This window comes from Leuciscus leuciscus (genome assembly GCF_965113295.1).
Source record: "Leuciscus leuciscus genome assembly, chromosome: 7".
Classification (NCBI taxonomy): Eukaryota; Metazoa; Chordata; class Actinopteri; order Cypriniformes; family Leuciscidae; genus Leuciscus; species Leuciscus leuciscus.
In genome coordinates this window covers 43,400,910-43,425,760 of record NC_138731.1, presented here as the reverse complement: position 1 = coordinate 43,425,760, position 24,851 = coordinate 43,400,910, and the positions used below count along the sequence as shown (strand labels likewise).

At 36.9% G+C, this 24,851-nt stretch overlaps 1 protein-coding gene across 4 annotated transcripts in view; it reads left to right on the top strand.

Annotated features, from left to right (window-relative positions):
• The window catches only part of map3k13 (mitogen-activated protein kinase kinase kinase 13), a 57,895-nt gene that overhangs the window by 19,473 nt on the left and 13,571 nt on the right, over positions 1 to 24,851 (top strand). The window contains exons 1-4 of one of the 4 annotated variants that reach the window (XM_082174637.1): positions 3,471 to 4,226; positions 10,318 to 10,434; positions 20,190 to 20,892; positions 22,623 to 22,809. In XM_082174637.1, coding sequence (XP_082030763.1) covers positions 20,268 to 20,892; positions 22,623 to 22,809 — 812 coding nt within the window. In that variant the 5' untranslated portion in view covers positions 3,471 to 4,226; positions 10,318 to 10,434; positions 20,190 to 20,267. Of the gene's footprint in view, positions 1 to 3,470; positions 4,227 to 10,317; positions 10,435 to 20,189; positions 20,893 to 22,622; positions 22,810 to 24,851 lie in introns of those variants that run through there. The other 3 variants (XM_082174639.1, XM_082174636.1, XM_082174638.1) reach the window with 3 other exon arrangements.

Genomic DNA, 24,851 nt, shown 5'->3' with positions numbered 1-24,851 from the left:
TCAAGTTTTTATGGACATATTTCATCCACCCTAACGTCTCTAAATGATGAAATTAAGAGTTTTGATATTTCACATTTGTACTATAAAATAAAATGATAGTTCTGTCATATCAAATGTATGATTAAGATTGCAGTAATGCCAATGTTTTGTAATCTCTTGTGGGTCTTGGGATTGAACTTGTTTAGGTGAGTCCTGGAATGGGAAAGTTTGGTGACCCCTGTGCTAAAGTAAATTACATAAATGGATGAATGCTGTTACATTAATGAAATATCGCACTTAAATCAATTTTAGTGTGTGGGTCTGGCTCTGGATGTCTTGACATGGTGTTCTGCTGACCTTTCGTAGAACAGCCAGTGATTACAGGACAATCTGCATGATGCTTGCAGCGACAGGCGTAACTTTACACCGAAGCTCGTGGCTCTTCTGGATTGCAGAGGAAAACCAGACGGACAAAAACATTGTATGCAATGCGACTGCAAATACTGTTCACCCTTAATAGTCTATTTATAAACGCATTATTGTTAACCAGAACTATCGTTACAATCATGACCGAATGCAAAAACAGCGTTCAATGAAATACTAAAAGCGCCCAAATGAGTGTCTTGATGAATTATTCATTGAATCATTCAGTCAAACGATTCGTTCAAAAATGGCTGATTCATCCAGGGACAAAGCAGAAGTGAGTCGTTGATTCATTTGAACGATTCGTTCAAAAACTGTGATTTATTCGGTAACGAAACTGAAACCGTGTTGCTCATAGACACGCAATGAATGTTTTCACTGGCAAAATAGAGGAACAACTAGGGAAGCTTGTTTCTGTCATGGAATAAAACAATTTAAAAGATAATTACGAGTCAGAATTGCGTGATATAAACTCAAAAAATATTTATTTTTAAAATTCTCAAAATTGCGAGTTTATATCTCGCAATTATGACTTTATAACTTGTAATTGTGAGTTTATATCAAGCAATTTTGAGAGAGAAAAAGACAATTGCAAGATAGTCACCATTTTGCTTTTTTTATTCTGTGGTGGAAACAAGCTTCCATAAGAAACAGACAATTTTGTGTAATAGCCTATTAACTTATTGTGGTCACACTTTATTTTACAGTGTCCTTGTTACATATGTCACATGTCCTTACAATTGCAATAACAGTAAATTATGCATAATTACATGCAACTAATCCTCAACCAAACCCTAATCCTACCCGAACCCTATAGTAAGTACATGTAGTTGCTTAATATTACTCAGTACTTACAATTACACTAACAATGACACCGTAAAATGAAGTCTAACCCTTATTGTTTATTGAATTGTTGTATAAAATCAACATCACATTTGCAAACGTGCTGATATTCGGGAATACAGCACTTTTGCTTGTGTGATATTGCATATAAATATTAAAAACAAAAAAAATTTTGCACCATATCTTGGTTTTTGGAAGCATTATTATTAATTTCGGTGGCATTTTTGTGCCAAGCCCCCGTTAACTTCCACCGCTGGTGTGTGTGGGCTGCGTGATGCGCTCTTTTTCGAGCACAAGCGGAGGCTCCTTCTGTTGCGAGGTGAAACATAGCAAAGGCTGCCTCTGCTTCTGAGTTGTAAACAGCGTTTTATTATAGCGAGATTGAGACAGAATAATTCCCCTTCACGTTTGTTTCCCAGCAGTGTTCTGGAGGACGTGTTGGGAAAGGGCTGAACTCTCCTCGTGTGCCGTCATGACATTCACTGAGCCGACATGAATTACCATCTGTGGAATTAGGCCAAATATGCGCTTTATACAACTTCAGTGAGAGCGTTTGTCTGCTGGTTCCTTAAAGGGGGGTGGTATAATGCCCTTTCATAAGATGTAAAATAAGTCTCTGATGTCCCCAGAGTGTGTGTGTGAAGTTTTAGCTCAAAATACACCACAGATATTTTTATATAGCATGTTAAAATTGTCACTTTTTGAGGGTGAGACTTTGTGTCTGTCCCTTTAAATGCAAATGAGCTGCTGCTCCCGGCACAGGGGGCGGAGCTTCAACAGCTTGTGTCATTTTACCTCACACACACATTGAAAATTTCAAAAACGTTTAGCCTTTTATGTTCAAACCGGAGTCAGACAATGATGGAGAGACTCAAGAAGAAGTGACAACATGTCGAAGCAACAGGACATTTCTGAATGGTTAGTTGATGAGTTTATGTAGCTGATGTGTAGTTATCTTCTAGTCATTGATTAGCATATTCTGTCTTGATAATCTATAAATCATGTTCAGGGGGCGGGGTTTATGTAAATTCTAGGGTTGGTGATGTCACTAATGTGGTGTAGTCTCTACCAGCCGTTTGTTGTAGTCCTTAACAAGAGATTTCTGTAAAAGCAAATATCTCCCTTTGCTTTGAACTTTGAGCGTTGTAACTTTGCAGATGTTGTTTATGCTCAAACAGCAACATTACACACTAACTAAAGTTAGAAAAGTGAAATCATAATCAACCACCCCTTTAAATACAGAATCGGGGGTGATGCTAATGTCAGTTTGGAGAGTTATTTGTCTGGATTTTGTTTGAAAGAGTCTTAATGTGTGTTTATAGGCAGTGGGTTTGGTTTAAAATAGCAGCAAATGCACAAATCCACATCAGAACTCAGTTAGTCACATGCTGAATACGTACAGAGGTGAACGAGAACACACACACACACACACACACACTCACTCTCCAGCCAAACATATGTTCACACATACACACTTGGGTTCCAAAATTAACACTCGCCAAGTGCCAAATGTGAGGAGAAACTGGCTTCAGCGGAGCAATAGCAGATATTCACCAGCTGTCTGGTCATCTTAGCAGGATCTGCAATATTTACATTTACATTTTTTCATTTAGCAGATGCTTTGATCCATAGCATTACATTTGCATGGAAGAAATTGAGTTATAATGATTGTCTGAGCATCATTGATGACTGATGATTCTGCTAAAGACACGTTTACCTCAGTGAAAAATATATCTAGCCTATTTACATTCACCACAATGAATATATGAGAAACAAAATGTTGTTTTCACGGTTTAGTTTTGCAAGTGGCCTGTGCCTGTTTACAAAGAATTAAATCTGTGCTTTTAAATCTAAATAAAATCAATAAAAATAAAATATGACGTTGAGACTGGACTTAAAGGAGGAGATTGTTGCTTTTTTTCGTATTATATGGCCATTAGTTTTAGTTTTATCAGCAGCTGTTATTAGCCTTCTACAGTATATTAATGCTTTAATTGAATAAACCTTTCAAGTTTATGCTTATAATAGTGAATAATAAATATTTATAATATCAGTTATATAATATTATTATTATTATTATTATTATTAATATAAATAATAAAACGTTAAAAACATATATATTTATTTATTTATTTTATTATTATTATATAAATATATAATTTTTTTTTTTTTTTTTATGGTTTATTGTGTTTTTTGCTGAAGCTTTTTCATTTTTGCTTTCACTTTTCATTATTGAAATGGGAAGTTGTGCCTGGACTTAATGAAGAGTTGGCAGCTTTTTGTATTATATGAATAGTAGGTTATGTTTATGTAGACAGAGGGACATTTTTCCCCTAGAGAGCATTTGATTGGATAAAAATGTAAATGTGCCTCTGAGTGCAAGCTGATGTCATCAGTGTTCTTGTTCTGTTTTCATAGGAGAAGAAAAAGACTGTGTGCATCAGTTAATTTTCATAAATATGCTAGCATAGATATAATGAGCTCAAAGATAACAGATATGGACTAAAAGTCTTATTTACTAAAACAACGCACGATGTGACCTCTTTATTTAGGATGGTGCGCCACATGCATTAGTCTCCCGTGTTTTGAAATCATTCCCTCGTCTGTTCCGCTTCCGCATTCTGCCCGTGTGTGTGTGTGTGTGTGTGTGTGTGTGTGTGTGTGTGTGTGATCAGGCTCTCTGCATCGTGCCTGCGTCATCCGGCCCCTTCATTCATGAAAAGTGTGACGTGAGCAGTCGCCCACTCTCTCTCTCTCTCGCTCTCTCTCGCTCTCTCTCGCTCTCTCTCTCTCTCTCTCTCTCGCTCTCTCTCGCTCTCTCTCGCTCTCTCTCGCTCTCTCTCTCTCTCTCTCTCTCTCTCTCTCTCTCTCTCTCTCTCTCTCGCTCTCTCTCTCTCTCTCTCTCTCACTCACTCACACATCGGGCTGGTTTCAGCTGTTTCTCTGCTGAAGGAGGATCATGTATGGCAGCTCCGTCAGCTGTGAGTAATCCACTGCAGCTCTGCGTTTGCATGCTTGTGTTACGCTTCAGTGTTTTTCTTTTCCTCCGTCCTGTGTGTATGTATTTGCTGTCCCTGTTTGTGTCTTCTTTAAGTATACATGCTTTCCGATGGCTGTAGAGTTGAAGATGAGTAACTTGAGTGAGTGTGTGTTGGTGTGCGTATGATCTATATTTGTCTCGTGTTTGATGCGGCGATTCTTCTCTTGCCGCCCTCTGTTGAAGGACAGACGGAGCAGCCAACAGGGATACACGCTACACACACACACACACACACACACACACACACACACACTCACACGCACGTATGCATATGTAACTTAATGACTTCTCTCAAGGGAATCGCATGTCATACATTTTAAAACTGCGTCTCTTTCCGCTTCTTTTGTGTTGCCTTTTGTCCAGATTGAGATCTTTAATTACACTGAGTAATTTTAGATCACAGTATGTGTGTGTTTATCACAATATAGTCATTTTTTGCTTGAAATTTCAACTAAAATGGATCGGATTTACATATTAATCGCATGATAATACCTGTTTAAATGCTAATGAATTAAATGGTCTCTTTATTTGGAACTTGATGGATGCGAGCCAAAAGATAAGTAATGAAACTGATTGTTCCGACTGTACATTCTGAGCCGCATTTGAACCTGTTGTAAAATAGTCAATATTCACACACCTTCTGCTTTAATGCTTTAAGTTACTGTAGTGCCGTAAACAACTATAGTTCACGTTATAATTGAACTTCTTCCTCATTTTGAATGTCATGATACCAAAGTTTCTGTAGTCGGTACCAATACCAGTAACATTTAATGGTTAATTTAAATATAATTAATTTGTAATGCTAATAATAGCTCTAAGTAACCAATTTTGTATTATATTATATTATATTATATTATTGCAGGGCCTAATTTTTAACACTCGTCAAGCACCAAATGCAAGTAAAAATTGGTGTAGGCGAGTGTTTGAAAGCCTTTGGCCGGTAACATTTTTATGAATTTTAACAATGCAATTATGAGAACGTGAACAAATGTGAACGACTCTCTGGACAGTTGACGTGCGCTGCATCGCCACGAAAGTTTAATCATTGCCAATTTAAATATTCAAGCCAAGAAGCCGCGAACGGGAACTCAATCTCGCTGTGTTTTGTATGTACATCCAAAGCGTGCGCGCAGAAAGCCACGTCTCAGATAGCGTGCGCGCGTGCACAAATACTGAATTGAGTTCTTTTTCACATCTTCTTGCGCTTAAATTACAAATTCACACAAAAATATGTTTAAAAAAAAGGCCTGTCTTGGCGAGTATCCTAGTAAACATAGTCTTTTGTGTCTTAAGTGAGTGTAAACCGAGAAATACAATGCCTGTGTATTAGCATTAGATCCGTTATGTCTTAATGGCTACGTTTATACTTGTGCGTTTTCGTTTAAACACAGCATTTTAAAATGAAAACGATCCTAGTCCATACTGACATTTCCACTGCGTTTCAGAAAAGATCTCGGTCCACACTATACAAGCGAAAACACGTCACATGACCATTCATGCACACTGGGCATGTGCGTACAAGTGTGAGCAGTTGCTGATTGCTCTAGAAGAGTTTAACTGCACAATGGCTGCTAAAAAAGGACTACAAACTCAGCAAAGCTTGCAGTTCCTTCTCCATGTGTTTGTTCACACTGTCGTCGAGGCGGCTCTGTTATTGTCGTGTTCTGGTTGGGTAACGGTCATGTGATAGGGGCTTGTCGAATCATGGAAGGGTGTGTAATGATCCAGATGACCCAATCAGGGGAAACGCACTTGTGTAAACGTAGCCTTAAAGTGACAGTAGCCTAATATTCCTGATGTCTGTGTTTTTAATGTTAATCAAACAACAAAGGACAAAGAAAAAATCACTCCCTGCTCTTGGCTGAATAACTTTTGTAACTTTAATAAGGATTATTCCATGTTTAATTTATACAGTGAAGACTATCCACTGTTATTTTTACATTTGATTACTTTATTCAATGTCCACCTGAAAAGGACTTTTACTTGTCTTTAATAATGTTTTAAATGTATATTAGTAGGCTGGTAGTTTACACTGTGGTATTGAAAATGGAATTGAGAATTGTGAATTTTCACTGGTATCTAAAATTTTGGTGTCATAACTGCCTGTTTATGCTAAAACCGTAAAATGTATATATATATATATATATATATATATATATATATATATATATATATATATATATATATATATATATATATATATATATATATATATAAAGAAATAAAAATAAAAAAATAATTATTTATTTATTTGCAAAAAAAAATGTTTTTAATATATATATTAAGGCTGTGAAATGATTAATCGCATCCAAAATAAAAGTTTGTGTTCACATAATATGTGTGTGTACTGTGCATAATTATTTTGTATAAAAACTCACATGCATGTATATAGTTAAGAAAAAAAGTTTTATTTATATATAATACAAACATATATATGTATATGTTTGTATTATATATAAATGAAACTTTTTTTCGCCAACACCGATTTTATTATATATATATATATATATATATATATATATATATATATATATATATATATATATATATATATACACACACACACACAGTATATTTAAGCAAATTTTTCTTAAATATATGCATGCCATGTGTGTTTTTATATATACAAAATAATGATGCACAGTACACACACATATATTATGTGAACACAAACTTTTATTTTGGATGCGATTAATTGCGATATATATAAAAAAATGTATATATAAAAAATGTATATACACACATGCACACACAGACTGTCATACAGCCTAGTCCTCTATTTGTCTTTTTGTTTGTGATGTTTCTGTTATATTGTGAAATCATGTCTGTAACCCAGATGCAATAGAGGAGAGCAGCTCAGTTTGTTTCTAAGCATGTTTATATAACCTCACGCTGGTCGCCAGAGGTTTAGAGAGAGGGAGAGAGAAACTGCTCATATAGACTAATAGAAGAGCTTCTTCAGCCGGTTGTAAAGATGGAGTATAACGCAAGGCTGCTGCTGGTTTTGCTGTGTGTGTGTGTGTGTGTGTGTGTGTGTGTGTGTGTGTGTGTGTGTGTGTGTGTGTGTGTGTGTGTGTGTGTGTGTGTGTGTGTGTGTGTGTGTGTGTGTGTGTGTGTGTGTGTGTGTGTGTGTGTGTGTGTGTGTGTGTGTGTGTGTGTGTGTGTGTGTGTGTGTGTGTGTGTGTGTGTGTGTGTGTGTGTGTGTGTGTGTGTGTGTGTGTGTGTGTGTGTGTGTGTGTGTGTGTGTGTGTGTGTGTGTGTGTGTGTGTGTGTGTGTGTAGTCCGCAGCAGCTAATGGAAGTGCCAATGTAAAGTATTGATTATGTGTCAGAGCTTTAAAAGCGTGGGGGCGGGGGCTGAGAGAAAAGAGCTGGAAGTGCCAGTAATCTTGAGTCGTGTCGTGACTGTCGTTATAAGGGTCAGTCTCCTGTAATGTGCGTCATCATCTTCATGGCTTTAGTTCCTGCTGTGGAGCATCAGCTGGTGGAGTCGCTCTTCTCCTGTCCTCTGTTGTCGCTCTGGGATCTTTGTCTTTGAGCTGAAGCGTTTTTCTTGCTCCTCTTTTCAATCTTGCAATTCTTTGCTTCTTTCTGTGTCCGTAAAGTGTTTTAATCGAGTCGAGGTCTGGAAGTAAAAATCCCATTTAAATTCTTCCTAGGGGAATTGATTTGAACGATAACTTATAAATCATTAAAGACAGACCTTCTGTGAGCTATACGGCTGTTAATCGATGGTATATGCTTTTGATTCAGCCATCAATCTGTGTTATTTGAACACATTATTTTTTTTATTTTTTTTTATAATACAATTTAACAGTGGACTTCCTGGTGGAAAAACTACATTACCCATAATTCTGCAGAGAAACCTCTACCAATCAGAGAATCGTGGCAAAAGTACCTTTGAATTACGAAATGCTCTCAAACTTAAATATTTGTATTTATATGCATATTTTGCATGAAGAATGAATGGGGAAATACACTTAAAAAAAACATTTCCTACAAACTGATGAAGTTGTTTAGGCAAAGATAAACATTTGCAAAACATTACGCATGTCGTCCATCCATCCATCCGTCCATCCATCCGTCCATACATGCATCCATACATACATGCATCCATATATCCATACATCCATACATCCGTCCATACATACATGCATGCATCCGTCCGTCCATCCATCCATACATACATCCGTCCATACGTCCATCCATACATGTATACATCCGTCCATACATCCATCCATACATGGATGCATCCATCCATCCATCCATCCATCCATGCATGCATGCGTCCGTCCGTCCGTCCATGCATAGAGAGTGAATTATGTTTGTAGTGGATGGTTTTCAATAAGTACACAGTCTTGTGCCTTTGTCTTTCTGTATTCAACTCTTTTTTTGCTTCAAATCAAAGTTTGTAGTTGTAATTGTGATTCTCCTCATTGCTGATTGGTTCTGTTCATGGCTTATAACTTTTTAATGAAGCCTTAAAAAAAAAAAAAAACACTTCGGATGTCAGCCTCAGCGTCTCTTTATCAAACACGTTTGGAGTGGGTCCGCGTGATGCCGGCTCCCCGGGGCTCCGAGTCTCCTGAGATCATGGGCCCTGCGGCGCTGTGACGTCGGCCTGATGCACGGCATCACGGTGTGTGTGTGTGTGTGTGTATTCCTCCCGTCTCCGCAGTCTTTTTTTAGCCGGCTGCTGCATCAGTGTTATTATGACTCACCTCATACTCCCACAAACCACCAGCCGTATTTGCAGGATTTACACTCACTGTTCTTAACAATCGCTCCCCCTGCGAAATGAATGAGTTTGTGTGAGTGTGTGTAGGAGGAGAGAGGTGCTGATTTGCCCACGGGTTTTCTGTTAAGAACTAAACTTCATCCAGTATGACTATCCTGTGCATGATCACACTTACACTTCTGTGAGAGAGTTCTTTTGAGTGAATCAAAAACATACAGAGTGAACATTGTGGTCTGATTCAAGAAAACGTGATTCTGATGAGCCGGTTCTTTTAATGAATCGTTCAAAAAGATCTGATTTGAAACCGTTAGATGAATCTTTGCACTGAATCAGTTACAGACAGATGCTACCGAATCTACACCTGAATCACTGTTAGATGAATCTTTGCACTGAGTCAGTTACAGACAGATGCTACCGAATCTACACCTGAATCACTGTTAGATGAATCTTTGCACTGAATCAGTTACAGATGTTACCGAATCTACACCTGAATCACCGTTAGATGAATCTTTGCACTGAATCAGTTACAGATGTTACCGAATCTACACCTGAATCACCGTTAGATGAATCTTTGCACTGAATCAGTTACAGATGTTACCGAATCTACACCTGAATCACCGTTAGATGAATCTTTGCACTGAGTCAGTTACAGATGTTACCGAATCAACACCTGAATCACCGTTTGATGAATCTTTGCACTGAATCAGTTACAGATGCTACCGAATCTACACCTGAATCACCGTTAGATGAATCTTTGCACTGAGTCAGTTACAGATGTTACCAAATCAACACCTGAATCACCGTTAGATGAATCTTTGCACTGAGTCAGTTACAGATGTTACCAAATCAACACCTGAATCACCGTTAGATGAATCTTTGCACTGAGTCAGTTACAGATGTTACCGAATCAACACCTGAATCACCGTTTGATGAATCTTTGCACTGAATCAGTTACAGACGCTACCAAATCAACACCTGAATCACCGTTAGATGAATCTTTGAATCTTTTTTAGTACTATAATATTTAAATATACAATAATAACAGAAATTTGTTGGTGTGTGTTTTATATTGCATAGTAATCAAAATCTAAACAGTTTTTCCTCTGACTATACTGTTAAAAGAAGACTACAATATGTATGTTATGGTGATCTAAAATGATTGGCACCATGAGAGAAGCGTTTGTTCCCAGCATCCTCCCCTGCTCACGCTGAAGCTCCTCGACGTCAGACTGCAGAGCGCACTAAAGCACATGTATTTAGGCCACTCATGTCCCTGTGTACTCTTATGATTTCAGCTCTGAGTAAACCGCAGCATTAGCATCCCAGAGGAGGAATAACTGCAGGCTCTGATCCCCACCCGGAGTAAACCCAGAGCAGGATCAGCACAGCTCAGGACACGCATGCAGGGACAGGTAACGTGTGTGTGTGTGTAATAGATGTCAGTGATTTCCATTTGAAGGCTCAGAATACTGTTGGATCATCATATTTTGATGAACATTGACAGACGTTAGGAATAGCAGTATTTGATATAAACAACATTGCAATGACTTTATTTGATCATCATGTTTCCTGAAGGCTGAGCCTTTATACTAATAATGAATGAAGCATTTAAACAGCACTTTTTCTGTTCTCTTTTTGGTTATTATTGTGACTGGTTTAATAGCGTCTCTGATTTAAAAGTCAGCAGCAAACACAGTGTTTGAGTTGGTAAGGTTTGATTCATTTCCATGACTCAGTTCAAACTGTCTTTGTCAGTGAACCGATTCAAAGCTACGATTCATCAATTCATTTAGAAATAATATTACACCTTAGCTGACATTTGTATTGAATATGAAACTTTGAAACACATTGAGGGTTTTGTTACAGTTTTGGTTATTAGTTTTGAACTATATCCGACTGGGCCAATCATTTCCAGTAATTTCTTTAGTCTGAACTGTTCTGTTGTTCCCCATCATTACCTCATCTGTGGTCCGAGCCGATTACAGGTTTACCCTGCTATACCGTAGTAGAGCATGTTACTAAAGCAGCTTTTCCTATCAACCTGTGTGCCAGCCCTCAAATCAGGAGACTGTCGATGTCTTTGTCTTTGTATTATGAGGGACTTTCCATGTTGGCAGTGTTTGGAATAGCACACCACACTAGCTATGTTTCCCTCCAAAGTTGTGAATTTAATCTCTTTGCAAAATTGGAATATGGCATTAAACATTTGCAAATAAAGCAACGATTTCAGTGATTTCAAGAGAACAAAATCGTCACTTCCTGGGAATTTTACACAAAATATCTGTAATACAAATGGAAGTTGCTGTAATCGGGCTCTAATGAAAACTTATTATGAAGTGTTAACAACAAGATGTGTTAAATAATATTTAGCGTTAATAAAATTATAGTTCATATATACTGTAAATATTCAGAAATTGAAATCTAAAAGCAAATTAAATGACACCACTCTGAATTAACAAAGTCATGTGACTGTAATGAAGTCATGTGATCAGCGTAACACAGCATTGTGATATGCTATGGTTTGAAATGTGTTCTGTTGCATTGTACATACTTTTCATATTTAAAAATAGCCGTATTCAGTACATATTTTGCCGAATGCTTGTTTTCTTTTCCAAACTGAGGCTGGAAAGATCCTCGCTTTTTAGACCTCAGTAATGAGTCAATCCCGACCATTTTCATCCCAGGACAAACATTACTGACAGTAACTATGGATGACAGATTTCAGCTGGACTGAATCTCTGGCAGGAACACTGCAAAAAAGCATTTTATTAATCATTTTTATGTTCTTTTATAGTAAAAAAAATAAAAAGAATAATAATTCTTTAAAATAAGACGCATTTACTTCAGGCAACATTGCATTAAAATTATTTTCATAGAATGTTCTAATTAGTTTTTCGTCTTACATTAGTAGCAATCCGTTCTTTTTTTAAAGCATAAATCTTATAACATCTAGTGGTTTGTTATTAAATCAAGAAATATTTGCAAATGGAAAAAGAAAAGAAAACGTTGAAAACATTTGCTTTAAAATTTAATAAATGTATTAAATACAATTTTGCATTATAATGTTCATATACTGTAATTAATCAGAAATTGAAAACTACAAGCAAAGTAAATGCATGCATTTTCAAATTGACTGTATTTTTGTATTATATTAGAGTACAAGACATTTATGTGACATCCCTACATCTGCATAATCCATTTCAAAGGTTTTTGCCATTTAAAATGCTTGATGATTGGCTAAAAGCCTCAACAGCTGGATTCCACTCTTCAGTGTTGAAGCGGTGATCTCTGTCCTGTGGGATGATGGTGTTCAGGTGCCGCTCTCCGCCTGTTTACTGGAGACTCTGACGTTTGCATTGTTCGCTGTGATTGATTGGCCTCTCACATCTGTCAGTCACGAGCTCTCAGCGTGTGATTGGACGAGGCTCTGGCTCTTTGTTGTAGGAGCAGCTGTTCTCTGAGTGGAGGCCCCTCACGACCCCCGACACACACACCATCATAGTGGAGAGTGTGTTTGGTCTTAGTGTTGGTAGGGGTCATTTAAAATCATGGTTTCTCCTTCACGTTGACATTACCTGTTACAACTCATTGTGTTTAGAGCACATTTATAATAATTAAATAAGTAAAAATGCACAAAGTGCCGTTTCATTCTGTATTCTAAACAATAGTCATCATGAGATTAATCTCAAATTATTTGAAAGGTAAAAAATATATATTATTATATTGACATTGCAGGAAATATTAAAAAAGAATAGCTTTATAATTATTTTTTGGTCAACATTTTCCAGATTAAATAAGTAAATATTTTAAAATGCACAGAAATTGACATTATTGCCATTTCATTCTGCTTTCTAAACATGGTTTGGAAATCATGAGATTAAACACAAATTACTTGCTTGAAAAGGCACTATATAAATACAAATATTCTACTATTATTATTATTAATATAATTATTATTTAATTCTATTGACATTATTTTCCAGGTTTTTACATGAAAAATATTTTAATAGAATAAATGTATAATTATTTAATTGTGTATAATTGTATGTAATTATGTATAATTATGTGTAATTAAATGTATAATTATTTGTTGCAACCACAAAAAAATTGTTGCAATTTCTGGTTGGAAATCATGAGCTTAATCACAAATTATTTGAAAGGTAATATATATATATATATATATATATATAAATAAAAATATTATTATCTTATCATTAATAATATTTTTGTTTTATTCTGTTGAAAGATTTTTACTTTATTTTAATAGAATAAAAAAAAAAAAAAAAAAAAAATGTTTAGGGGGTTACTGGCATTAAAATGTTTAAACCCCTGCTTTGTAGTGTTCTTGACAGGTTTGTGAGATTCAGTCTCACACTCACATCTGTGAACTCATAATTCCTGTCGTGAGGGTCTGTATTTTGTGTGTGTGTGTGTGTGTGTGTGTGTGTGTGTGTGTGGTGTTTATGAATCTCTGCACACTACATTGTTTTTTTGTGGAGGATGCATACTTGTTGTTTTAGGCCTGTTGATGGATATGATCTTTACATAAGAGTTCACAGTGGTGCAGTGCAAGGGAATATCAGCGTGCTTGTGCCCTAAGCCTGTGTGTGTGTGTGTGTGTGTGTGTGTGTCGTCCAGGCTGTGGCACAGAGCAGATTGTGCATCCTCTTGTATCAGTGGGATTATTTGCTTGTGTCAGATGTGGGGGATCTGGGGGTGTGTGTGTGTGTGTGTGTGTGTGTGTGTGTGTGTGTGTGTGTGTGTGTGTGTGTGTGTGTGTTGACCATCGACAGGAACCTGATCCTCCAGCCCCACCAGCTGTCCCGTCCCCAGCGTGCATCTCTTGTGTGTGTGTGTGACCCAATAATTTCTTTTCATCCTGCTGAGGAACATTATTTCTTTCGGCAGTAGTGATGGGGATTATAAGGAATACAAGTTTTCTTTTCTTTTATTAAATTTGTATCATGGAATATTGTAAATTTCTAATGGAATTCAACTTATTATTATTATTATTATTATTATTATGTTTGTAATGTAATATTAATACATTATGTATGTAATTTAACGGATTATTATTATTATATACTGTTATTATATACTATTTTAATAATAATTATATTATTATTTTATTTTTATATATTTTTTAATATAAAAATATTAAGTAATATTTTTATACTTTTATAATTATTATTTTTGGTTACATGGAATTGAACACATTAGTAGTTGTAAACGTAGTATGGTTTTTATTTAATATTAACATTAATAATAACATATGGAATTTAACATTATTATTATTATGTTTTTAATTTAATATTATAACATTATGTTCTTATAGTTAATACAATTATACAGTGCTAAACAAAAAATATTTATTTTTCTTATTATAATAATATTATATATTATGCATTAACAGAAACATGCATTAAGACATTAAATAGTAAAAATTATATATATATAATTTTTACTATTTAATGTCTTAATGCATGTTTCTGTAAGGTCTTAATGCTTGTAATATTTTTAGCAAAATGCAGTAACCTCTCAGCATTGACTTCAAATGTTAATTTTATGTTCTGATAAAACTAAACGGAACTGTACCACTAATTACAAGAACTATTAAGAATATATTTATTTAAAGACAATCACAGTTTTCTATTCTGTGTTGACTTACATCCAATTGAAACAGGAAGCTGAAGTGGGACATATTTATTTTCTTTTTTTATATATATATATAAAATAAATGTATGCTTTAGTTGTCAAGATCTGCTACAGCTAATCAGAGTAATTGGGGGGAGGAGCATTCTCATTTTAGAGAGCATGTGATTGGACAAAAATGTGAATGTGTGATGAATCCGTGTTTCTGGAACAAACCGGTTCCCAGTTCAGCAGTGATGCCGGCCGATGTGCAGAACGGACCCGTGTGTGTCGAGACAGGAGACGGATTAGTGGATTAAAGGTCTTGTTAAATCTCTCTCGTTCTCTGTCTCCCCCTTTGTTCTGTCATCTCCGTTTGTTGCTCGTCTAATACTCGCAAGTCCAGAAAGAAACATACTTTAATACTGTTATTTGTAATGAATACCAAGCTCATTAATAACAGCAGCTGGGTTAGTGATCTAGTAGGACAGGAACTGCATTGATAAGACCCAGATATTATTTATATTAGCACATCCACCCAAAGCCATGAGTAACTCACAGCACTTCAGACTGACGTTGACCGGGCCGGACCGGAGATATAGAAGCAGAACTAAACTGTTGTCATGACCAGCGTGTCTCTCCACGTGTACATGCATTTTGGCAGGACTGTTGTTTCTTTCCCCTCCAGACTGTAACTCTGAGCCGGAGTGGAATTACACACACACACACACACACACACACACACACACAGGTTTGAGGGTTACCTGAGCAAACGCTCTCTGGTTTCCTGCTGCACTCTCGGCACACGTGATGCATTATTGATGCTCTTCTGCTGCAGCGGATCATCTTACGCTCATAAATACACCAAATACCCAGATATAGTAGAGATGCACCATATCAGACATTTGATTGATTTATTTATTTGTAGTTTAAGGTTTTATTTATTAATTAATTGTATTATTGATTAGAATAAAGATCTGTTTTGCTTTTATTGGTTTTATTTGTTTATTTTTGTTTTTGTTTTATTTAGTGCATTAGTATTAATCATCTTTTTGTTTTTATTTGTTTGTTTTTAATTTTGCTATTATTTATTAATTATCATATTTATTTCTTTTTGAATTAATTTCTTAGTTTGTTTTTGTTATTTAATTTATTTATTTATTGCATTAGTATTAATCTTTTTGTTTTTATTTGTTTGTTTGTTTTTAATTTTGCTATTATTTATTAATTATCATATTTATTTGTTTTTGGTTTAATTTCTTTGTTTGTTTTTGTTATTTGTTTGTTGTATTAATTATATTATATTAATAATATTATTAATTTTTTTGTATTTGTTTATTCATCTGTTATTTTCCATTTATTTTTGTCTATTGTATTGTTGTTGTTATTATTTGTTATTTTTATTTCTAGTCATTATTTATTTAAAATAAATATTTATTCAACATACTGTACACTATAGTGGAATGATGCTTAAATTAACTTAACTATTTTTATTTAATTTATTTTTTACAAAGTATTGTGGATTTTTAATATCAGCCATTTATCTTGTTGTCATCCTCAACAATATTGATATTTTGGCTAAACAGTGTTATTGTGAACATCTAGACCTGCTGTGCTGATGATAATTGTGTGTGCGCTGCTTTAAGGTGAAAGTGTTTCTCCTGTTTCTCATTAATCTGCTTTATCTGATCCAGAGCTTTCATTCTAATCAGAATTGTAAAAGCGCGGCACGGGTCCTGATCCGATTGCAGCGTCCGGTTGCCGTTCCTCTCCTCTGACCCTCGGCTCTGATGGACTCTGACTCTCGCTGTTCTTTTGGGGTTTCATGACAGGTTTCTAGTGCAGAATATACTATATATGTGACCCTGGACCACAAAACCAGTCACAAGGGTACACTTTTTGAAATTGAGATGTATACATCATCTGAAAGCTGCATAAATAAGCTTTCCATTGATGTGTGGTTTGTTAGGATAGGACAATATTTGGTCGAGATACAACTATTGAAAATCTGGAATCTGAGGGTGCAAAAAAATCGAAACATTGAGAAAATCTCCTTTAAAGTTGTTCATTTATGTTCACGATTGTGCTGCATTCACTCACACAAATAAATGTTTTATATATTTACGGTAGGAAATTTACAAAATATCTTCATGGAACTTGATCTTTACTTAATATCCTAATGATTTTTGGCATAAAAGAAAAATGGATAATTTTGACCCATACAATGGCTATTGCCACAAATATACCCGTGCGACTCGAGACTGGTTTTGTGGCCCAGGGTCACGTATATATTTATGTAAGGAAGTGATTGGATAAACAGAGCTGTTCTTTTCCCAGGTCATGTGTCTGTCTTTTGTTTGAGTTTTGCTTTGGTAACTAAGAGTAACGGGTCAGTTTGTTTGGCTATAATGATCAATAGTGGCTGAGAATACAGCAGCTGTCAGAGGTGGATCAGTGTGTGTTGTGTGTGTGTGTGTGTGTGTGTGTGTGTGTGTGTGTGTGTGTGTGTGTGTTACCCATAATCCTCAGTAAAACCCTCTTGTTCGATCTCAACCTTTTATCAGTTTTGAGCAGGAGTTGCAATATAGAAAGGTTTGTTTTTTTACATGGTACAACAAAGTCACACTATAGTCACACTACATTAAACACGACGCGTCTTCTGATTGGCTGTGATTGTGTCAAGAGGACAAACAGACTTTCATTTGGCTAGAAACTTGGTTTGAACACGAGAACAACAACAAACACCAGTGTGTGTGTGTGTGTGTGTACGTACTTGTACAACTATCTTCGTGAGGACCAGTTTGAGTTTTAGACCATTGGAGTGAGGACAAAGAGAGTAAAGTGAGGACATTTTGGCCGGTCCTCAGTTTCTGAGAGCCTTTAAAGGCCTGTTTGAGGGTCAAGACTTGGTTTTAGGGATAAGGTTATAATGAGGGTAAGGGTCGGTTTAGGGTCAGGGGTCGGGTTAGGCACTTAGTTGTGATGGGTAAGGTTAGGGTAAGCGGCTAGAGACTGCATTGTGTCAATGAATGTCCTCATAAAGATAGAAGTACAAGAGAAGTGTGTATGTGAGATCACAAGTAGACGAGGGAGACTCATTCCCATTTACATCTGGTGTTTTAATCCGTCTCTTTTGTCAAAGCGTTTTAGACCCGTTTACACCTGTATTTAGCGTCGTCCGCTTGTGATCCGATCGACCACAACGCATCTTTACACCAGTGTAAACGGGGCCATAAAGCTTGCTGACCTCCGTTTCAGACACTAATGCAACCAAAATTCTTCCTGTTTTGGGAGAGTTGGTCTTGTGTAACTATAGCAGCAGATTATCGTGTGTGTGTGTGTGTGTGTGTGTGTGATGGTGGGCTGCGAGCGATGTGTGCCAGATGTTTCTCTCTCCGAGCTTCTAATACTCGTTCTGCTTTAATCTCAGAGCCGCACTAACACAGTCGATCAACAGAGGCCGGATCACAACCGCGGCTTCCCGGAATCTCTCTCTCTCTTTAAAGAGATAATCATCATTAATGCAAATGCCTCCAATCCCTCTCCCGCTGTGTGCGGAACGAGAGTGGAAATTAAAATGATCAACTGTTTCAGTCTTTAGTTAGCAGCCAGAGCTGTAGTTGCTGTTTAAAACGTGTGTTTATATTTCACAAGTTCATGATTACACACACACACACACACACACACACACACACACACACACACACACACACACACACACACACACACACACACACACACACACACACACACACACACACACACACACACACACACACACACACACACACACACACACACAGACACACACACACACACACACACACACACACACACACACAGGAATATCTGTGTGAGAAGCCTATCTGGAGTTTCTTTTCGCTAAATCCTAATGCAGCATCACATGCACGCTTCACAGAAAGTTATCCCAGAATGCATTGTGACAATTTATCCACCTTATTCCTACGCGTGAATTATGGGTGTAACTTCCGTTAAGCTGTAAACAATCAGTGAAACGCTCGCTTTATGAACACAATATGTTAAAGTGTCACAGTGAGATGACATTAATCTACTCACACTTCAACTATCGGACATATTAAAAGGAAATTTAAAAGTGTAAAAGCATCAACAAGGTATTTTCAACAGACCAAATAACCCCAAAAGCACGAGTCTTTCCACAGCAATAACGGACGGGTTAAATATCACTGTAGTTATATATATATATATATATTGCCTTAATCAAAAATGTTCATTAACTTCAGCATTGCGTGATACTATTTCAAAGTGATTTCCGTCATTTTGACAGATAATAAATTGTATTTACCTGTGAAAACAAACCTTGGAAAGTCAAGTCAAGTTTATTTGTATAGCGCTTTTCACAATACAGATTGTATCAAAGCAGCTTCACAGTATTAAATTAAAATAATACAACAAAGTTTGTTTCAAGAGGAATTTATTGATTGATAAAATTAAATATCCCCAAAATATTCCCAACTGAGCAAGCCAAAGGCAACAGTGGCAAGGAACCGAAAAACTCCATCAAGTGACCTAATGGTGTCCTAAAACTCCATCAGGTGACCTAATGGAGAAAAAAAAACCTTGGGAGAACCCAGGCTCAGTCGGGGGCCAGTTCTCCTCTGGCATTTATGAGCTAGAGGCCGGATTGTAGTTTGAACTGTAGGATTATATGAATGCCTGGCTGAAGAGATGCGACTTTAATCTAGTTTTAAACTGGGAGAGCGAGTCTGAGCAACGAACAGTAACAGGGAAAGAGACGTGAGGATTTGAGGAGAATAACGAGAGATTCTTCGTGGGTTCCAGTGAATTATTAATGGCATATATCGTAAATTAAATGGGAGAACAGACCACAAATGTGCAGGATATGTTGTCCTTTTTCATAGTTTTACAGCGGATTGCAAAGGGAAAAAAGAAAATAATCACGAGGAAAAGAAAGCAGCGACTGAAAAGAGCACTTGCCGTAGATATTCTTGTTATAACATGTCACGTTAAAATACCAAGTGTAACGTTATTCTTAAATAAATCATGAAGGGAAACTGACAGTCCGACTGACAGATCAGCTTTATTTGTAGGGCAATTTTATGATTTGAAATGATTCGTTACAGTCTTTTTGAATGGAAGTTCCCCAAACCGAAAGTGTTTTCCATAATTCAAAACCCAGTAAGGTCGTCAGGAATAAGGTGGATAGAAAAAACAACAACTTTTATTCAGCTAGGATGCATTAAATTGATCGAAAATGACAGTGAAGACATTTATAATATTACCCCCAAAAAAAGTACTTTTGAAATGTCCTGTGCAACTCATGTCTGGTTGTTTGTGTGGGGTTTTCAGTGTCTTATTTCATGTCAATCCATCCATCATAAAAACTGAAATGTCCAGTGCACTCGTGTCTCAATGTTCGTTTTCAGTGTCTTATTTCATGCTCCAGTTTTAAGGACAGTTTGTAACCATTAAAAAAAAAGAGTCAATCCATCAAGAAATGTCCTGACAGGCTTCTCTCTCTGTGTTCCTCCTGCAGGTGTGTCATAAACCCAAACAGAAGTCATCCGTAACGCCTCGTCGCTCATTTCCCGTCGGGTGAGGAGGGCGTCTGCCCATGCACACGCACGGCACCATGGGAAGCTCCCCGGAGGTGCTGTCCTGGACATCGTGTCCCAGTCTGCTAGTGGGCAAGCTGAAGGAAGAGCTCAAGCTCACGGTCGTCGGAGACTCCATCAAGAAAACCAGCAGCAACATTTCTCCTCAGGCTCTTCTGCCTCCTCCACCTTCTCCTCCACAGATCATCTCAGACCTCGCTCCTCCCACAACTCTTCCCGTTCCTCTTCAGCAGCTCCCGATCCCGTGCAGAGACGAGGAGCCGGGCGGGATCAGTCCTCCGTGCACCGCTCTCAGCGAGGACTCCACACGGGAACAGGGACACTTCGAAAACAGCGTTCTTCAGCTGCAGGAGCACGAGGAGGCCGAGACTCCGGGATCCTGCGGTCAGGGAGGATGTGGGAGCGGCGGAGAGGAGAAGAACGAGGAGAGCGGGTGTCCGGTGGAGCACGGCGGGAACGACACACACCACCACCACCACCACCCACATGACGACATCAAACTGCACTTTCACAGAGCCGGGCCGGGGAACGGAGGGTTCTTGGAGGGGCTGTTCGGATGTTTGAGACCCGTGTGGAATATCATCGGGAAGACTTACTCGACCGAGTACAAACTTCAGCAGCAAGGTTAGTGACCAGTACGTTCAGGGATTTTATTTATTGGCCCAGACGGGCTGGTAGATAAAATCTTGCCCTACAAAATTTTCACTGGCCCCACCTCACAATTTTTTTTTAAATAATAATTATATATTATTTATTTAATTATTATTATTATTATTATAGACACTGCTTGGACAAAAAAAGTAGGCAAATTCTTAAGATTCTATGATTGGATCATTATTATTATGTTTCTAGAATGTTATATGTTTGGCAACAGTTCTTCAAACCCTGATTGATGGAGTTTGTAGCTTTTTATTTCTTAAATAATCATGTATGAAGACACATTATGGACATATTCCGAATCCATGATGACAATGTCAAGATTCATCAGGCTCAGATTGTGAAATAATGATTGTGAGGAACATGAAGAATCGGCTCCTCTGAGTCCAGAATGTAAATTCACTGGAGGTTTTTGGATATCTGGATACAAGATCTTTTTTGATTTGATTTGATTTAATTTTAATTGAGTTCCAACAGGATTGCAATGAAACATAGAGGCTTTACTCCCTTCAAACTTAAATTGTCAGTTTAGGCTATTAAGGAAATGTAATTTTGCCAAAAGAACAACTTTTATTTTATAAAGATGTTAATTTTAAATCAGCCTACTTCAGTGTGATATGTTACCATATAGAGCTGGTAAGTCCCGCCCCTTCCGCTAACCCCACTGGACCTCTAGGTTGAAAAATCGTCAATGCAAGTGAATGTGAGAAAATAATTATTTTCTGGTCCCATTTGAATTTTGCCATGAATGTGAACATATGTTGTCTGTGAATTTTTTTAATATCATTTTTCATGTGAAGAATGCTACAATTTAGCGGGTAGAAGTTTGATACGGTTAGACTTTGTGTGAGAGCACTTTGTGGACTGCAACCTAGTTTTTACATCAGACGGGAATCTGAAGAAAGAACAGCCCATTTGGTTTGAATGGTGACATTTGGGTACAAAACACACAGGCATCTCGATCTGTCTCCATAGATTATCGCAGCATTAGCATAACATGATTTGACAAGTGGAGGGAAAATGTGGTATGGGGTGACGTCACATGTAGTCTTTCTCGTTATGTCTTTTCCACAACTGCTATCCAAAGAATCATACAATATACTGTCAAAACTCGTAACATGAAAAATTATATTAAAAATTCACAGACAACATATGTTCACATTCATGGTACAATTCAAAATAATTATTTTCTCCCATTCACTTGCATTGACGATTTTTCAACCTAGAGGTCCAGTGGGGTTTTACGGATGGGCGGGACTTACCAGCTCTATTATCATGCTAAACACTGAGAATTTGAATAATTGTAATGTGATGATCAGATGCAGATATCTAAATCAAAGAATATCATAGGTTTGGGCGGTTGGCGGGTGGATTATTCACCAGATTAATGAATATATCTTTAAAATGTGTAAAAAAAAAATGTTTTATTGCATTGACGATACAAGATCTTTTTGATTTGATTAGATTTTAATTGATGCACCTCTTGTTGGAAAAAAAATCTTTTGTAATGTTCTTTCCACCAAGAGATGAATCAATTTAATTTTAACTGGATATGAATTGTATTTTCTGGCTTTTTAATGTATATTTGATATTATTCAAGAAAATAAACGAGTTCTACACTACAGTTGATGTTTTGATGGTCTTTGCTGTGGTTTTGATTTGTATACCGTGTTTCCCGGTGCTTTCTGATTGGTCAGTAGACATGTGGGAGGTGCCGTTTGAGGAGATCTCTGAGCTGCAGTGGCTGGGAAGTGGAGCTCAGGGCGCCGTGTTCCTCGGGAAGTTTCACTCCGAAGAGGTCGCCATCAAGAAAGTCCGCGAGCAGAAGGAGACAGATATCAAACACCTCCGAAAACTGAAGCACCCCAATGTCATCAGCTTCAAGTAGGTCACGATGTCAACACTGCGAGCAGGACGACCAGATACTTGCAATAAATGCTTTGTTTTGAATAAAAAAAAATTATATTTACTTCTTTTTTTATGATCAAATTCTTGAAACGAATATCCTTAAAAAAATCATTGTAATTAACTTCTTAAAGTTAGGATAACCTCTAAAAGGGATAGTTCACCCAAAAATTTTAATTGTCATCATCTACTCACCCTCAAGTTGTTCTAAACCTGTATGAATTTCTTTCTTCTGCTGAATATCTGTAGAATATTGAACTAAACAGTTGATGGACGCCACTGACTTCCATAGATAGTGTGGGGAAAAAAATACTACGAGTCAATGGGGTTAACCAACATTCTTCAAAATATCTTCCTTTGTGTTCAGCAGAAGAAAGAAATTCATAAAGGTTTGGAACAACAACTCGAGGGTGAATAAGTTATGACAGATTTACATGTTTTTGTGTGAACTATCACTTGTAATCCACAAAGGTAAAGATGTTTTATGAATTTGAGTTGTTTCTAATTAAGTGTTGTAATTAACACTAACTACATATAATATGATGTGCACGAGTTCTCTGGAGGCACACCAGTGACTGATGATGTAAACAACAAAAACAATTCACACAACGATTTAAAAGGCATGGCACATTAAAAACACGACACCGAAGTGCTGAACTCCCGTCAAGCCGGTCGCAATGAAAACAGTCTGACTCTGCACGCTTGTTATGATTATGACGTTAATCTGCAGACAGATTAAACACGGCCTTTGATGTGTTTTACTTTTTCTTTTTTAGTTGATCGAGTCTTTGGCAAATGCCAGAGCCTGTCTTTTTCTTCTTAAAAAATTTCCTATTTTTAAGAAGTTCTCAAATATTTTCTTAAGAATTGCACTTAAGGCCCGTTCACACCAAGGACAATAACTATAACGATAATCATGATAAAGATGTAGTTCTAAAAATCATTCTAAACATAGCCAAGGTTTAACGATAATGGCACAGAGAAACTATGTCATTGGAATCACTTTCAGAATAAAATTTTTTCCAGCTGATGATCGTTTAAAAACATTGACAGCCAATCAAAATCCATGAGCTAAATGAAGCTAAAATAGGTGTTTTTCACATATTTAGATTTTTTGAGTGTACAATAGGCCCTATGCACAGCTGCACTACTTCCTGAACTTCAGGCAGCTCCTTTGTTTCCTGTCTGCCATGATTGGACAAACTGATTAATCCAGGTGTGTCTGATTATTGTTGTTGGTCAGACACACCTGGATTAATCAGTTTGTCCAATCATGGCAGACAGGAAACAAAGGAGCTGCCTGAAGTTCAGGGAGTAGTGCAGCTGTGCATAGGGCCTATTCTAAGACGATGTGCTATCTTAATGTGCAAGGTGTCATCTTTTTCAGAAAAAGATTAGCTTTCAACAAATTACAGTTATTGACCATTATTGTGTGTGGTGAGTTTGTAAATAGAATTTAAATAGACAAAAATAAAAAAAACGAGAATAAATTTACACATTTTTATTTAGAAAAAAAAACAGAAAAAATCATGAATGAAAGAAACTAACACTTTAAAGTTGAAAAATGAACTAATACATATATACACAAGTCTTTTGTGATATTGGGTTGCACAGTTTTCATTTAGGACACTTTTATTCATACAAATGCACACACTACATGCTTGATACGTGAAAGAGTAACGCCCATCCGCTTCCCAAGTTTCATTAAAAATCATCCCAATCCCCTCTTCTGCTGTCTAACACTTCTTTCGCCATGTATTTGTTCGTTTCTTTTATTATTTTATGCAATCCAAAACACTCTAACCTGCTGCGCTTGGTATCTCTACGTTCAAATCCTTCCTTCCTGCTCTGCTGTCATTTGCTGACAGAAAGCTTGAAATTACCGTAATAAGCCGTATATTGGCGAAAAGCGCGTGTTGTCGACTGTCAGGGGCAATTTGAATGGTTTTGATAGTGCAAACGGTTGAAGAGTTACGGTAAAATGAATAAATCTTGTTGGTATGTGTCGGCGATGACACAGC